The sequence below is a fragment of the Vitis vinifera genome, chromosome 13 (genome assembly GCF_030704535.1).
Source record: "Vitis vinifera cultivar Pinot Noir 40024 chromosome 13, ASM3070453v1".
Taxonomy (NCBI): Eukaryota; Viridiplantae; Streptophyta; class Magnoliopsida; order Vitales; family Vitaceae; genus Vitis; species Vitis vinifera.
Window position 1 is genome coordinate 26,322,894 of NC_081817.1, and position 16,302 is coordinate 26,339,195.

Consider the following 16,302-nt stretch of genomic DNA (forward strand, 5'->3'; position numbering starts at 1 on the left):
AGACACACCCATGTGACACTCCCTTTTCCTGATTGCTTTATTCATTCAAGATATATCAAAAGCATGCATTGTATTTTCTTTCCTTATTTCAATATTAATTGACCATTCTTCTCAATATTGAACCGTGTAGAACAGTTCTTTAGAATTGTATAATTTGTGGAAGTTCTTAAAGAACCCTTCTTTTTTTTGTACTTTCATTGTGAGGAAGGGTGATATTTTGATTTGATTTGTAAATAATTTTCTTTTAATATTTTTAAAATATTTCCTTAATACTTATCGGAACCAAACATGGCCTTGGTTTATTGAAGTCATAGAAAAATAACAAAAGAAAAAGCATAAATATCTTGGGTGTCTCGTAGTTTGATCAAATTTGGCACATTATTTTTTTTTCCCTACTACGTACGACCACTTGTAATATTTTTTCCCCCCACTTGCAAGGGAATCAAGTCAATTTATACAAATTTTTTTTTTGGCATTTGCTTTGGACGTCAAGTTTTGACAAATTTCCTGAAATACCCTCCTCTGTTTTCTCATTCTTCCATACAGTAAGCATGAGCTTAAGAATGGACAAGGGTAAAACAGTATTTAAAGCTGGATGAATTCCCTACTTCATGTCTGTACACAAGCAGAGGCTTTTCCCACAAAAGCTTCATTTCCCGTGCTGGTTGTATTTCTCTGTGAGTCTTTGATTCCTTCATTTCCAAAGAAAAGATGGCTGTGGTGGAGGCGTTTCTGTCTTCCTTGTTTGAGGTGGTGCTGGACAAGCTGGTGGCTACCCCTTTGTTAGATTATGCACGCCGGATCAAAGTAGACACAGCAGTGCTCCAGGAGTGGATGAACACTTTGTTGCATCTCCAAGCAGTGCTGCATGATGCTGAGCAGAGGCAGATTCGGGAGGAAGCGGTGAAGAGGTGGGTGGACGATCTCAAAGCTTTAGCTTACGACATCGAAGATGTCCTGGACGAGTTTGACATGGAGGCTAAGCGATGCAGTTGGGTACAAGGGCCCCAAACCAGCACCAGCAAGGTACGGAAGCTTATCCCCTCTTTTCATCCTAGCGGTGTGATTTTCAATAAGAAGATTGGTCAAAAGATCAAGATAATCACCCGGGCATTAGATGCGATTGTAAAAAGAAAGTCTGATCTCCATCTGACACAGAGTGTTGGAGGGGTGTCAGCAGTGACTGAACAAAGGTTGACTACTTCTTTGATAGATAAGGCTGAGTTTTATGGTAGGGATGGTGATAAGGAGAAGATCATGGAATTGTTGCTATCTGATGAAATAGCTAGTGCTGATAAGGTTCAGGTGATTCCGATTGTTGGTATGGGTGGGGTTGGAAAAACAACCCTCGCTCAAATGATCTATAACGACGAGAGGGTTGGGGACAATTTCGATATCAGAGTTTGGGTGTGTGTATCTGATCAGTTTGATTTGGTAGGGATAACGAAAGCAATTTTAGAGTCGGTCCCTGAGCATTCATCTGATACTTCTAATACACTGCAATCACTACAAGATAGTTTGCAGAAAAAGTTGAATGGAAAAAGGTTTTTCCTTGTTTTGGATGATATATGGAAGGAGGATCCCAATAGCTGGAGTACCTTACAAGCTCCTTTTAGAAATGGAGCACAAGGCAGTGTGGTAATGGTAACAACTCGTCTTGAAGATGTTGCATCTATTATGCGCACCACCTCTTCCCATCATCTTAGTAAACTCTCTGATGAAGATTGTTGGTCACTATTTGCAGGCATTGCCTTCGAAAACGTAACTCCAGATGCCCGCCAAAACTTGGAACCTATTGGTAGGAAAATAATAAAGAAATGTGACGGTTTGCCTTTGGCTGCAAATACATTGGCAGGTCTGTTGCGCTGTAAACAAGATGAGAAGACTTGGAAGGATATGCTGAACAGCGAAATATGGGATTTACGAACAGAACAAAGCAGAATTCTTCCGGCTCTACACTTGAGTTACCATTACCTCCCTACAAAAGTGAAGCAGTGCTTTGCATATTGTTCCATCTTTCCAAAGGATTATGAATTTCAAAAGGAGGAGTTAATTTTGTTGTGGATGGCGCAAGGTTTAGCGGGTAGCTTGAAAGGAGGGGAGACGATGGAAGATGTTGGTGAAATATGTTTTCAGAACCTATTATCAAGGTCATTCTTTCAACAATCCGGTCATAATAAGTCAATGTTTGTGATGCATGATTTGATTCACGATTTGGCTCAATTTGTATCTGGAGAATTTTGTTTCAGATTGGAAATGGGACAGCAAAAAAATGTTTCCAAGAATGCTCGACATTTTTCATATGATCGTGAGCTATTTGACATGTCTAAGAAATTTGATCCCCTTCGTGACATTGATAAATTACGGACCTTCCTACCATTAAGTAAGCCTGGTTATGAATTATCTTGCTACTTAGGTGATAAAGTCCTACACGATGTATTGCCGAAATTCAGATGTATGCGGGTTTTATCCTTATCTGACTATAACATCACTTATTTGCCTGATTCATTTGGAAATTTGAAACATTTGCGGTATTTGAACCTTTCTGGCACTAAAATTCAGAAGTTACCTAAATCAATAGGTATGCTTTTGAATTTGCAATCATTGGTGTTGTCAGGATGTTTTCGGCTTACCGAGTTACCGGCCGAGATTGGAAAGCTCATCAACTTGCATCATTTGGATATCTCTAGAACAAAAATAGAAGGGATGCCAATGGGAATCAATGGATTAAAAGGTCTTCGAAGATTGACTACTTATGTTGTTGGCAAGCATGGTGGTGCAAGACTCGGGGAGTTACGAGATCTTGCACACCTGCAAGGAGCACTCTCCATTTTAAACTTGCAGAATGTGGTTCCTACGGATGATATAGAAGTTAATTTGATGAAAAAGGAAGACCTTGACGACTTAGTGTTTGCATGGGATCCAAATGCGATTGTTCGTGTCTCGGAGATTCAAACCAAAGTTCTCGAAAAGCTTCAGCCTCATAACAAGGTGAAAAGGCTCAGCATTGAATGCTTTTATGGCATAAAATTTCCAAAATGGTTAGAAGATCCTTCGTTCATGAATTTAGTTTTCTTACGACTTAGAGGTTGTAAAAAATGCTTGTCTTTGCCGCCACTTGGGCAGTTACAGTCTCTCAAGGATCTCTGTATTGTGAAGATGGCTAATGTACGAAAGGTAGGTGTAGAGTTGTATGGGAATAGCTATTGTAGTCCAACTTCAATTAAGCCATTTGGATCCCTAGAGATTCTGAGGTTTGAAGGGATGTCAAAGTGGGAGGAATGGGTTTGTCGTGAAATTGAATTCCCTTGTTTGAAGGAGCTTTGTATCAAGAAATGTCCAAAGCTGAAAAAGGATTTACCCAAACACCTTCCTAAATTAACAAAACTTGAGATTAGAGAATGCCAGGAGCTGGTGTGTTGTCTTCCAATGGCTCCCTCCATTCGTGAATTGGAGTTGGAGAAATGTGATGATGTGGTGGTTAGGAGTGCGGGCAGTCTCACCTCATTGGCTTCCTTGGATATACGCAATGTTTGTAAAATACCAGATGCAGATGAATTAGGACAATTGAATTCTCTTGTACGTTTGGGTGTGTGTGGTTGTCCCGAGCTAAAGGAAATTCCACCCATTCTTCACAGCCTTACCTCTCTTAAAAAATTGAACATCGAGGATTGTGAGAGTCTTGCATCTTTTCCGGAGATGGCGCTGCCACCCATGCTTGAAAGGCTTCGAATTTGTTCCTGTCCCATTCTGGAGTCCCTACCAGAGATGCAAAATAATACGACTCTCCAACACTTGTCCATTGATTATTGTGATTCTCTAAGGTCCTTGCCCAGGGACATTGATTCATTGAAGACACTTTCAATCTGCAGGTGTAAGAAATTGGAGTTAGCACTCCAGGAGGATATGACGCACAACCACTACGCTTCCCTTACCGAATTAACTATATGGGGTACTGGTGATTCTTTCACGTCCTTTCCATTAGCCTCCTTCACAAAGCTTGAGACGCTTCATTTATGGAATTGTACAAATCTGGAGTCCCTTTACATTCCAGATGGACTTCACCACGTGGATCTCACATCTCTCCAGTCATTGAATATAGATGATTGCCCTAATCTGGTATCTTTTCCACGAGGAGGATTGCCCACTCCCAATTTAAGACTGCTTCTGATACGTAACTGCGAAAAGCTCAAGTCACTGCCCCAAGGGATGCACACCCTCCTTACATCCCTTCAATTTTTGCATATATCTAGTTGTCCAGAAATTGATTCATTTCCAGAAGGGGGATTGCCCACTAATCTATCTAAGCTTAGCATCATCGGGAATTGCAGCAAACTCGTGGCCAATCAGATGGAGTGGGGCTTGCAAACGCTTCCCTTTCTTAGAACGCTGGCGATTGTTGAATGTGAGAAAGAAAGATTTCCCGAGGAGCGATTTTTGCCCTCCACTCTCACCTCCCTTGAAATTGGGGGTTTTCCAAATCTGAAATCCCTGGACAATAAGGGGTTTCAGCACCTCACCTCTCTTGAAACTCTGGAGATTTGGAAATGTGGAAACCTCAAGTCCTTCCCAAAACAAGGGTTGCCCTCCTCCCTTACACGTCTTTATATTAAAGAGTGTCCTCTGCTGAAGAAACGGTGCCAAAGGAATAAAGGGAAAGAATGGCCCAACATTTCTCACATCCCCTGCATAGCGTTCGATAGACAGACGACAAATGAGGAGGTGATCTTATCATGAGGCCCTTCCATCGAAGCTCTTGCTCTCCTCTGCATTTATTGGGCCAGGTACTTTATGCTTTGTGTTTTATTTTCATTTACCAATTCCCCGCCTAATGGTGCTAATATTTTAAGACTTTAATTTTTTCCTTTTATATAATTCTCTTATTTTTGAGACATCAAGTGGGGTCCAGTAGATAGTCCAGATATATTTTGTGGGGGTATCACTCAAATAAAGAATAAAGGCAAAGCACCACTTAGATGTAGTTTGGATATAATTTTATATTCTCTATTTTTATAATTTTGCTTTTCTTTTTTCATTTTTTTTGTTATCAAATTTTTTTTTTTTAAAAAAATTAAAAATAGTTACCAAATGATTTCCAAAGTCACTTTCAAATTTTTTAAAAAAGTGACCGATATGAAAATCGTGGAAGATATATCTTCAATAGACAACTTTCAATGTGACATAAAATGTTGTAGAATTTGAAATATTTTCTTATGTGTTGTATTTTAAAAAATTAATTTTAAATTGACTGTACTTTTATAAAAAAATCCATATTATAAGGTAAACATGTACATTAAAAAAGGGGCATTAGACATGTGAGCTTGTTGATTTCCATGTGTAATTTTGATGGACAATGTTTAATATCTTTTAAAAGAAGTTTTGGCGATTCCACATTAAGCTTAAGTCATTGAAATGGGATAAGGCAAACCCCATTAAGTGTGTTCTCCTTTGAGCCCAAAAATCAATTATACCTATGATTCATAAGATGACCACAAGCCCCGATATACTTACTTTGAAATCATATAATTTGTGAAAATTGTACCAATATGTATATTTACTACTCTCTTATAGTGAACTCTCTCCAATAATAGTCATTTTTTTGGAAAGTTTAGTATTATATGTGAATATAGGTGTTAATAAACTCAAACAACTATTAGTAGTTTAGTGACTAGGTGACCTTGTTCCTTGGTTATAATTTGTTGGGATATTGATTTTCAAGTTGCTTTTGTAAACAACTTGTCCCTTCCTAATTCTATATATGTTGGCATATGTAAATATAACAATTCATTGCAAAACTATTCACGTCATGAAGAATTTTTGGATGCAGCAGTGTCTACTATCTTGTTGTTGATTGAGCAAGGTTGTCTACCAGAATTGTTGGCTTCCTTGATTTTCTACTTGGTTTTTGCAAGCACATCAAAATGTAGGGAGCAAATGGAAAAATCAACCTCGTAAAGCTCATGTAGACAAATGATTCCTAATTCCAAGTCATCCACTTTAGATTCTTCAAATATGGCAAAGGGTTCAACAAACGTATTCATAGCAACAAAGTGCCTATTTCCAATTAGGTACCATTCTTCCTCTATGATTCTACTTTTTGAAGGTGTAATTTATTTTCTTTGGTGTTCACATATCAAGATAATTTCTACCTTCTAGAGAATCAATTTCTCTCCTTAAAGTTAATAAAAAAACATGTTTCTCCCTAAAATTGCTAAAAAAAAAAAAAAATTCATTAAGATCATTTTTGGAGAAAAGCGTGATGTTTAACTTAGGCAACATCAAAATTTGATTGGTGTTGATGTTTGCTTTCAGCAGTGCTTGGAATATATGGGGATAAGCTAAGGTGACTTAGTATAGAGTTCAAAATCATGGAAATGGGATAAGATAAGGCCTTGACAAACATAAACCAAACATAGTGGCTATGAAATTTTTGATGCATTTTGCAAAATTTTTACGAATCCTTTTTCTATTATTACTTGAGACATTGCTCTCAACAAGTGTCTATAGGTTCTATGTTGTGATTTTTTTACAAACTTCTCATTTTTTGAACATTGATGCATCTAAAGCATCCAATTAATATCATTGGTAGAGAAGGTTGTGCACTTCTTGATATTTGCAAGTATGGTACCACAAAACAACAAACTTTTCCTACCCAGTGAAGGACATGTAGGCATATCTTCCATCTAGAGATGTTACGTTTGAATGTTTTGAAAAATTTTAGATGGAATGGAGGGTTTTGGAAAAAGTATTAGTAGTTGCAATTACTTTACTCTTGATTAGGTATGTCTTCTATTTTCTAAAAAATGCTATGCTTTGCCTTCTAGTAAGAATTCACATACAATGGGCTTCAATTGGGGGTAACAAATCTTTTTTCCAGGAATGCTTCCCACACCTAAATGTGGATCCAAATGCTTTCAATCTCATAATGTTAGGATAACTTATAGTCTATTGTTCTTGTTCAGATTTTTTTTTCATTGCTCAATATTTCCATCCTAGGCATCTTTGGTCACTACTAGTGGTCTAGAATCCATAAGGCACTGTCATTGCATTGATTCCATGATCTTGCTCCAAACAAAAGTTTAGTACTTTGCTTAAGGATTGTCATTGCTAGTGCCCCATTTCTTGGAAGGTATATTAATGTTAACAAAGTCATCGTGCATTTGTTGTTCTAGATTGAGTAATTATGTAAAGGGATGAACTATTATGTTATATCCAAAGAAACATACTGAATTGTTAGAATCATCATAAGAAAATCAGAGGATCCTTTTGCCTACACATTCAACTTATATTTTTGCTTATGTACTTCAAATTTCCAATCATTGAGAATAAGCTTATGAATCAAATAACAGGGAAAATATTGTTATTGTTGAGATTCTAAACAAAGAGAAATGGTTCATGTGCTTGATGAACTAATGAAAGCTATTGCATCTAGGTCAAGGTTAAACCTTCAAAATGCATTTGCATATCCTATAATATATTTCACCAACTATTTATGGAGTATAACATTTTCAAGAAATGAGAGGTTGCTCTATCTTTTAAAGTATGGTACAAAGATTATCAAATGTTCCGTTGTTGCTTGCTTTTGACCTTCAAGGTAGCCATTTTAATGTTGAGATATTGTTTTCTATTGTTATACTTTTCATTTCTTTCAACATACTCACTTCTTTCAATTCATCAACACTACTTAGATCCTTTCTGAATTTTAGTTCTACTTTACATTCCGAATATTTTAAATCATCCTTGCTTCTTTTATTTTTGTCTATTTCCTTTTCAATTTATTTCTAAACTCTATGAAATTAAAAAGTAATATTAACTCCAAAATTAAAAGGTAATACATATGATTTAATTGTTTCATCAGCTTCTTCTATATGTGAAAACTATAATTTAATAAAGTTCTTTAAACTTTAAACATGTCTTCCTCTTCATCTTATGCAGCTTCCACATTGGGCATCATTTAAGAATTTGAAAGAAGTACTTGTACCTGCATAACAATGAGAGGTTCATTTGAAGGAGGCACCATTGAAGCATGTCGGGGTGCATTCTGTCGGGGAAGTAAAAGATGGTTAATCAGCCTTTCAGAAGTCAAAATTAAATCAGAGGTTCTAAACTTTTGGAACTCCAGTGCAATGAAAAGGTAAGCAAATTGGATAGTTTCTATTAACCTACCACAAATTCACTTTTATATTAAAACCTATCTCAAAGAGGAAATTATATCAACCTTTCCATATAATTTAGTTTTGATTTTTTGTTTCTCTTTTTTGTGAAACATGTGGATACATTTACACATGCTTGTTCCTAGGTTGGAGACTTTGATCAAGTTAATACACTTTCCCATTCTTCTCTCTTGCATAGGACTTTGGCATGCCCTTTTGTATGGGAAGAGCTTAATCAGGCATGCAGAGTGATTCTCCTATTGATTATCAGGTTCTGTAGCTGGAATTTAAGTGGCTGATATGAACATCCATAGTGGCTTCATATCCATGCATTTGTGATTCCACAATCAAAATTTACTAAAATAAGCATCTAAAGCATCTTTAACGAATATCATTAGCAGAGGAAGGTTGTGCACTCGAATTCTTTTGTTACTCGATATAATATTTAATTTCTGCTAGTATGATGTGACAAAGAGAAAATGGAAAGATCTTTCTAGCAAAGCTCGTTTAGGGAAACCATCCATAAGAGATGTTACATTTTTGTGTTCTGAAAATTTTCAGATAGAATGAAGGGCTCTAACAAATGTACTAACCGCCGCAAAGTGCCCTGCTTTCGATAGGTATGTCTTCTACTTTCTGAAAAATAATATGTTTTGCCTTATAGTAAAAATTCACATACTAAACTATTAGAATCATCGAGATAAAAGCAGATGGTCTTTTTGCTTACACATTGAAGAAATTTCTTTGCTTATGTAGACTGCTTTATATTTAAAGTATGGTATGGAGGTTATCATATGCATCCTATTCCATTGGTGTCTACATTGATGGTCAAGATGATTATGATAAGGCTGAAAGAGTGTCTTAGGTGACTATGAATTTTGTTATCTCTTCTCTGAACAAAACCATTTCTTTCATTTCAACAACTCAATTTCAGTAGTAATCTAATTTTGGAATTTCAATGCAATGAAAAAGCGGCAAATTGGATCTAAAACCTGTCCCATACAGGAAATCAACTCTGCCATGCAATTTTGTTTTGGAGTTTTTGGTTCTTGATTTTGTGAAATATGAGAATGCAATTATAACTACTCGTTCCTAGGATGGAGATTTTGCCAATAGAGATAGCTTGTTGGAAGGTGATGTGGAAGCATAAAGACATGGAATGATATGGAAGTGATAAGCAAATGATACACTTCCAAGTTCTCCTCTCTTGCATGGGACTCAGGTACACCATTCTGCATGGAAAGATGTGGGAAGAGTGATTCTCTTCTTTTTTATTAATTAGTTCATCGTTAATTAGCTGGAATCCAAGTGGATGATATGAACATCCATACTGGCACCATTCTGATATTTCTTGGAAATTATCTATAGGTGGAAGTTAGATTGATATTTTGCTAATGATCTGTATATCCCCTGCCTTCAATCTTGGGATAACAATATTCAGATAGATTTCTGCCATCTTCAATTAAGCTCTTCTGTTCCCATAAAACCATGTGTAAGCAATCCTGCTTTCTATCACGGTAGATGAGCCTATCATCAAATGAATGCTTTTTGTTGACTTCCATTACATGGTACCCTGATCCAACACTGGACTCCAAAAGGAGAACAAACATGCAAACTGAAATGTATGTTGATTCTAGTAACTTAATTCTCAATCCCTAACTTGAAGAAATGAGAGGCAATAATAAATGGAAATTTTATCGGGTTTCTCTAGCAGCACATCCTGACATGATCTGAAAATCTTGACAGGAAAAATTAAGAGAAATGCTTTTCAATTTGGAAAAGCGGAGTAATGCTGTTTGAAGTTGACAGATATGTTTGAGGATTTCGTCTGTCTTTAATGTGGGTAAGATATTGAGTATGTCCTTAACAAAAGCAGTTTGTTGGAGGGTGCATATCCTAAGACAATTGTTTTTTCACTTTAAGATTGAATTTTAGCATTGGTTTAAGAACATTGTATTGCAGTTCATCACTTGCAGGCTTCTGCCCAACTCATTGGATTTCTCAAATACTTTCCCTGCCACATTTTCCCATTTTACTGGGGTTTTATATCTTGCTCCATGCTGTCAAGGAACTCAATATTCCTCAGATGTCCCTTTCAGCTGTTCATAAGGTATGGATATATACTGGATTTCACCTGTTTCCACACTTGCATTCTTCTGCTATAATTATTTTTAGAAGTGGGTATTCAATTCTATTGTGTGCAACAAAATCCTTTGTCTTTCTGATTCCTTTATTTTTTTTTAGGTTGTAAATGTGCCTCGTATATGGAAGCTTGTTCATGGAATGCTTGGATGTGCAATTCAATAATTGGGGTTCTCATAGTTGCTACAAATTTGGTGCAGAATATCACACATACTCCAATTAACTGGATGACTTGACCATCAGAACAAGCTATATATTCAGTTTTTTTATTTTTTATTTTTAAGCTCCCATGAAAAGATGGCAAGCATTAGCCTTGGCCCATAAAAGAAAGCCATTCTCTTCATAACTGATTTATATATTTCAACTAAAATGGCAGCCACTTCACATCTCTTCAGCATCGGCAGCTGTTGGTAACCTCCATTGATGGCAAGTTTCTTTTAGTGTTTCCCATGTATACATATGTTGTTCCCACAAACCATGCATCCTCTATTCTCTCTTGGGAGATGTTTAACGATGAGATATTGCTATTTGTCTATGATAGGTAGGATGTTCAGTGTCTATGATATGTTTTCAAACTTTCAAAGCAGCTATAATTGAGTTCATTCCTCTTATATGCAGTTGAAAATATATTCATATATGTTTATTTTTACTTACCACTTGATGTTACAAATACTTTGTTGTTCTTGCTCAAGTTTGATTGCCAAAAAAATTGAGAGAAAATGTGAGGAAAAAATACAAAAAATAAATAAAAATTGATGTAAAGTCAATAAATTATTTTTATATCATATTTCAGACTCATTTAACTTGTTTAACTCTTCTACAAAAAATAATAATAATAATAATTTAAAAACATAAAAGTTTCTTAGTAATTTTAATTATATTTAACCTTTTCGTATTTTTTATAGTAAAATCAAACATAAGAAAATAATTTTTCTTAACAGTTTTTCATTTGCTAAATACTTTCCCCAACTCAAGATAGCCTTGCAATAGTTGAAGTATCCTTGTTGTTTATAAAGGCATATATATAAAGTTATTAAATTGATTTATCATTCCAAGAGTTTGTGTTTTGGCAAAATCAACAACGACATCTGTTTCATTCACTACAACAAATTTTACATTTGCTACCATAATTTTAGTCACAAAGAAGATTTTTTGAACAAATTTTATTTTTATAGCAAAAAAGATTTTTTTGAGATGAAATTTATATTCATAGCATTTAATTGCACATTTAAAAAGTAATAAGTATATTTAATCACATCATATATTTGTGACAAATAATTTTTTATAAGATTTTGATATGAATTTTGTATTTATGGCAAAAAGTGACATTTAATTGCAATGATATTTAAATTGAGGAATGAAAAAAAAAAAATCCCTTTTTCAATAAAAATAAGTTATAGGAAAATTGGAAGGCACTAATTTGGTATCATATCTAGCATCCAAATATTAAGGTGTGCAACAAAAGTTGGATCATTGAATAGAGATACAAAAGAAAAGAAAAGAAAAATTAATCTTTTTAAATTACTTAATCTTTATCCGAAAGTGCTAAAATAAACTTAAAATGATAAATAAAAATAATTTATTAACTATAATTATAATTTTCTAATATAATTTATTACCTTTAATCATATTTTTCCTCACATATATTCTTCGGAAACAAACATAAGGTAAATTAATGTCGTCGCTTTTTGGTAAAAGAAAAACCCTTGAATTATATTAGTCCATCATCAAAATGAAATGAAGGTAAAGGATCTTTGATCCTTTTTATATATGATGATGGATAAATTCATGCATGATAAAAAGCATTTCCACTTTTCATCACTTTATAGGTGATGATTGGTATACCCCTTCTTGTGCAAGTTCTATGCTCCTAAATTATTGATTCTTCTCCCCCCTTCTTGTGCAAGTTTTTTGATGGTACAACTAGTGTTCACTTTTCCTAAATTATTGATCTTTCCATAGAATTAAATGGAGCTCATGAATATAGAAGAATTTGCGAGAGATGTGTTTAATTATGCTATTTATTAAATATTTTCCTTAAATTATATTCGTATAACATTTTCAATCATCTCAAGAATAGTTAACATCATTTCTAAATATATCGGACCATAATCTTAATCATACAAATTCACGATTTACTTCATCAATCATGAGTATAGAGATAACTAACATTATTAGATTGATGTGATAAATATGTATCCCGTTTAGGATTGAGTCATGTGTTACCTTTTGAATACATGTCACGTGTTAAATGTGTGTGCGACTCATTATTTGTTGAATCCAAATTTTGTTGTATTAGAAAACTTAACATATAAATATCTAAACGGTATTTATTTTGATCTTGGTGAGAAAAATAATCCCACATTAGTTATCCCAAGATACAACAATTTATCGGATAAATTGATCAATGCATCATTTGCATCGATATATGGTATTTTAGGGCTAAGTGTTTTTTTTTCTTTAATAGAAAATAAGTTCATATTAATTTCAAATTTTTATTAAAAACATTAATATATCTATATGAAGTGTTTCTTTAAAAAAATATTTTTTTCAATTTTTAAAGGCGTTTTTAAAATTTTTTTATATATATATAATTCATAGAAAGCTTTGGGAGACTACGAAAAAAGAAAATGTGGGGAGAGAGGGCATGAGAGAGAATATGGGGACAGAAGCATGAGAAAGAGGGAGGAAAGTCTTGTTTTTTAGTTATTATTTTATTTGTTATTGCTTTGAAAACTTGTTGACCAAGTTACTCTTTTTTCTTTCTTTTCTTTTAAATAACTTTTTATAATTTTATATGAAATTTATTTTTATTTTTCCATTTTTTAATAATAATAGCTTATTCTCTTTTTCCTTTTTAAATTTTAAAAATAAAAATAATAAAAATAATGGAAATAAAAATTAAAAATAATAACTAATAAAAAATATACATATAAAAATAAAAAATATATATATAAATTAAAAAATTAAAAAATAATTAAAATAATCCTCATGAATACACCTATATTATAGTGATTTAATTAAAATTAGGGTTAATTTTATTTATTTTCTTTAAGGTTTTTGTTTCTATTAAATACATTTAATTTTTATAAGTTTAAAATTTTATTAAATATTTATTTTATTATTTTTGGATGAAATTAATCCATAAAATTACAATTTTAATATTCACTTTGTGAGGAATTCCTTTCTCTTTTTTATTCAAACATTGTTTATCAATGTTTTTCTTATTTATTAAATCAAGAAGAAAAAAAAAACCAATAATTTGAACTGTCAGTCTTTTTAATGACACAAAGGACACTGGAAAAGACTAAACTAGTAAAAGCAAAGAGCGAGAAAGGAAGAATAAACCACAATAAATGGTGAGGAAAACATAAGAAAGGAGAAGAAAGGTGAATCAGGAGGAAGCAGAGAAAGCACCAAGATCTTAGGTAAGTGTTTACCCTCCTGTTTGGTTGCTAAAGAAGGAAACCCAACTTGCTTTTTCTTCTCCTGTGCAGCCATAATGCACTCGTAACCATGTTGGATCTGTTAACATGTTCATTTAAGGAATCCTAGGTTGGTGCATGACTGCATTCTTTGATGAGGAAATCATATCTGGGTCATGTCTTTTTGAAGTGCTTTTTGTTTATTTTTGTGGCTTAATTATCACACAATCTATGAATAAAACAACTGTGATGGCTTAATGGCAATATTTGAAAATCAATTCCTTAATAATAAGTCAAGTTAAATAGTTTAAATTTATAATTAGGTTAATCAATAAGATTATTAAATAGGTTAATTCAGGTTAAATTTGTATTATGCAAGTTGATCAAAACTATCTTATTTATTAAATGAGTTATACAAGTTGACACGAATTTCACCCAAACTTAAATTCAAACTCACTAAAAGCATGTTGGATTCAAGTCTATTAACGAATCATATCAAATTTTGTCACCCCTATCTTTAACCATAATGTCTCCTTCATTACTTTAGTAACAATTATATTCAACTTGTATCGTGTATGTAGCAACATATTTTTGTAACTTAAACTAGCATGACACAACTTTCCTTGCAAAAGTAATCAAATACCTTATGATGTTACATCAATATAATAAAATCTATTAAATTCAATTTAATCAATTTCTCAAGTCTTTAACATAGTATTCATTGCATGTTGGGCTCCCTTTGAAATAGTGTCCATAATCTAATGAGACATAAACTATCAACCTTTCAAGATTATTTTTACCATCCTTGAGTCTTAGATCTTCATACTATGTGATCAACTAATATACTCTAATTCATTAAGAACATATGTTAAATTTCCCTAAAAGAATTATTGCGAGTTACAGATTTCATAATCATAAGTCCTTATAATTACTTAAAAAAACATATTGTCTCAAAACAATAAGATATCATGGTGCCTATATTAAAAATATTTATTGTCATTTGCCTTAATTAATAGTGACTCGATTTATAAGGAATATATGACCACTTTAGAGTTTTATCTATAGGTCAAAGTCATTGAAGCTTTCAACACTAATTCAATATTCTTTGAAGGTTGAGAACTCATATAACATAGTGGCTTGGTGAAGTCATGATAATCCAATAATTAATGTCACGACTCACTGTAAGTTTTATCAAATGTATAACCATACATACGAGTACACTCACTATATAAACTCATTCTGATAACTAAAACATGTCATCCTTCAAATTAAGAAGTAGTGTGTTAAAACCTTAGATTGATTGTCTAAGTTTTTATGAATTGGTTGTAAACAATTCATCAACTTGCAAGGAACCTATAACTTATATCTTTCGTACAACTCCTAAACTATACTCAAATTATATGCAATGCAAGTGATATATACCTGAGTATTCAAATAAATATTAATGTAAATAATGGAAAATAGTGGAAACAAAAATCATATTATAAATCTATTATGAAATTTTACTTTGTTAAATCATGTTATGCTTTTAAAGACTTTGATTTTTTTAATTGGATCTTGGGCTATTAGGATTAGATCTTGGGTTTTAGTTGTTTCATTTGATTTTGGGCTTGTTGCATTTTGGGCATTTATAATTTTGTTTGGGTACACTAATAATTCATTTGATCGAGGCTTCAATTATGTGATGTGGGCTATGGGCTGAGATTATTTTTGGCTTTGGGTTCTCTGATTTAGCTTAGTTTTGATCATTTAATTTGTTGTTTTGGGCTTTGGTTTGGATTGATATTTGATTTGGCTTTGGGTCTTGGATTTTTTGTTTCTTAATTTGGAAGTAATATTTAACATTGGCTTTTGGGCTTCACTTTTAATATGTAGTTTGGACCTTGCTTAATTCTTATTTGAGCCCCTGGTTGGATTATTTCACTTTGGCCTATTGATTTGTTAAATTGGACTTTGTTTTTGTGCTTGTGCTTGTGCTTGTTTGTGATTTAGGCATGGTCTATTGTTTTGGGTTTTAGTTTGATTGTGGGCATTGTGTATTACTTTGGGCTTGGGCTTTATAATTGTTTTGAATCTGTTTTGGTATGGGCTTGGTTATTTGATTTGGACCTTCTATATAGGTTATTTGATTTGGGCTTAGGGCTTTCATTTAGTTTATTTGAGATTGGTTAATTTGATTTGGATTTGGGCCTGTTATAACTTGCAAACTATTTAGGCTTGCTTTTCTTTTATTGAACAGGATCAACAAAAGTGAGCTTCATATGTGCCTCTCTCACTCTCATTCACTCTGCTTTCTTCTTTTCTTTTGAGTACTATGTGCATTTTTAAAAAGAAGCAGAATATGTGGATTCAAAGATTTGAAAAACCGGCTTTTTTTATCAAACTGTTTTCATATTTTCTTATTCTTAAATATAGAAAACCGTTTTTGAAAACAGTTTTCAAATAAATCTTATATTTTTTATTATTCTCTTTACCGTAGAGATTGGTATTGCAATAGCATTTAAAGAGATGTCAATGGTGGAGCTACGACTTATATATTTTTAAATTATTCAACCTTTATATAGAAAAATTAAAATAAGTTA

General features: G+C 33.1%; 1 protein-coding gene across 25 annotated transcripts; it reads left to right on the plus strand.

Annotated features, from left to right (window-relative positions):
- The first annotated feature begins 401 nt into the window (after window positions 1–401).
- On the plus strand, window positions 402–10,932 carry LOC100251678 (putative disease resistance RPP13-like protein 1). Of its 25 annotated transcripts, none has more exons than XM_059742284.1 (9): window positions 402–4,784; window positions 5,828–6,068; window positions 7,936–8,134; window positions 8,353–8,424; window positions 8,715–8,773; window positions 9,250–9,375; window positions 9,900–9,996; window positions 10,116–10,263; window positions 10,398–10,932. In XM_059742284.1, the coding sequence occupies exon 1, from the start codon at window positions 712–714 to the stop codon at window positions 4,735–4,737; it is 4,026 nt and encodes a 1,341-aa protein (XP_059598267.1). In that variant the 5' UTR covers window positions 402–711; the 3' UTR covers window positions 4,738–4,784; window positions 5,828–6,068; window positions 7,936–8,134; window positions 8,353–8,424; window positions 8,715–8,773; window positions 9,250–9,375; window positions 9,900–9,996; window positions 10,116–10,263; window positions 10,398–10,932. The 25 variants fall into 25 exon arrangements, with proteins under 25 accessions (XP_059598267.1, XP_019074045.1, XP_010647049.1 ...); XM_019218500.2 differs by lacking the exon at window positions 8,353–8,424 and adding an exon at window positions 9,675–9,775; XM_010648747.3 differs by lacking the exon at window positions 8,353–8,424 and having other exon boundaries at window positions 9,250–9,775.
- The last annotated feature ends 5,370 nt before the right edge of the window (window positions 10,933–16,302 follow it).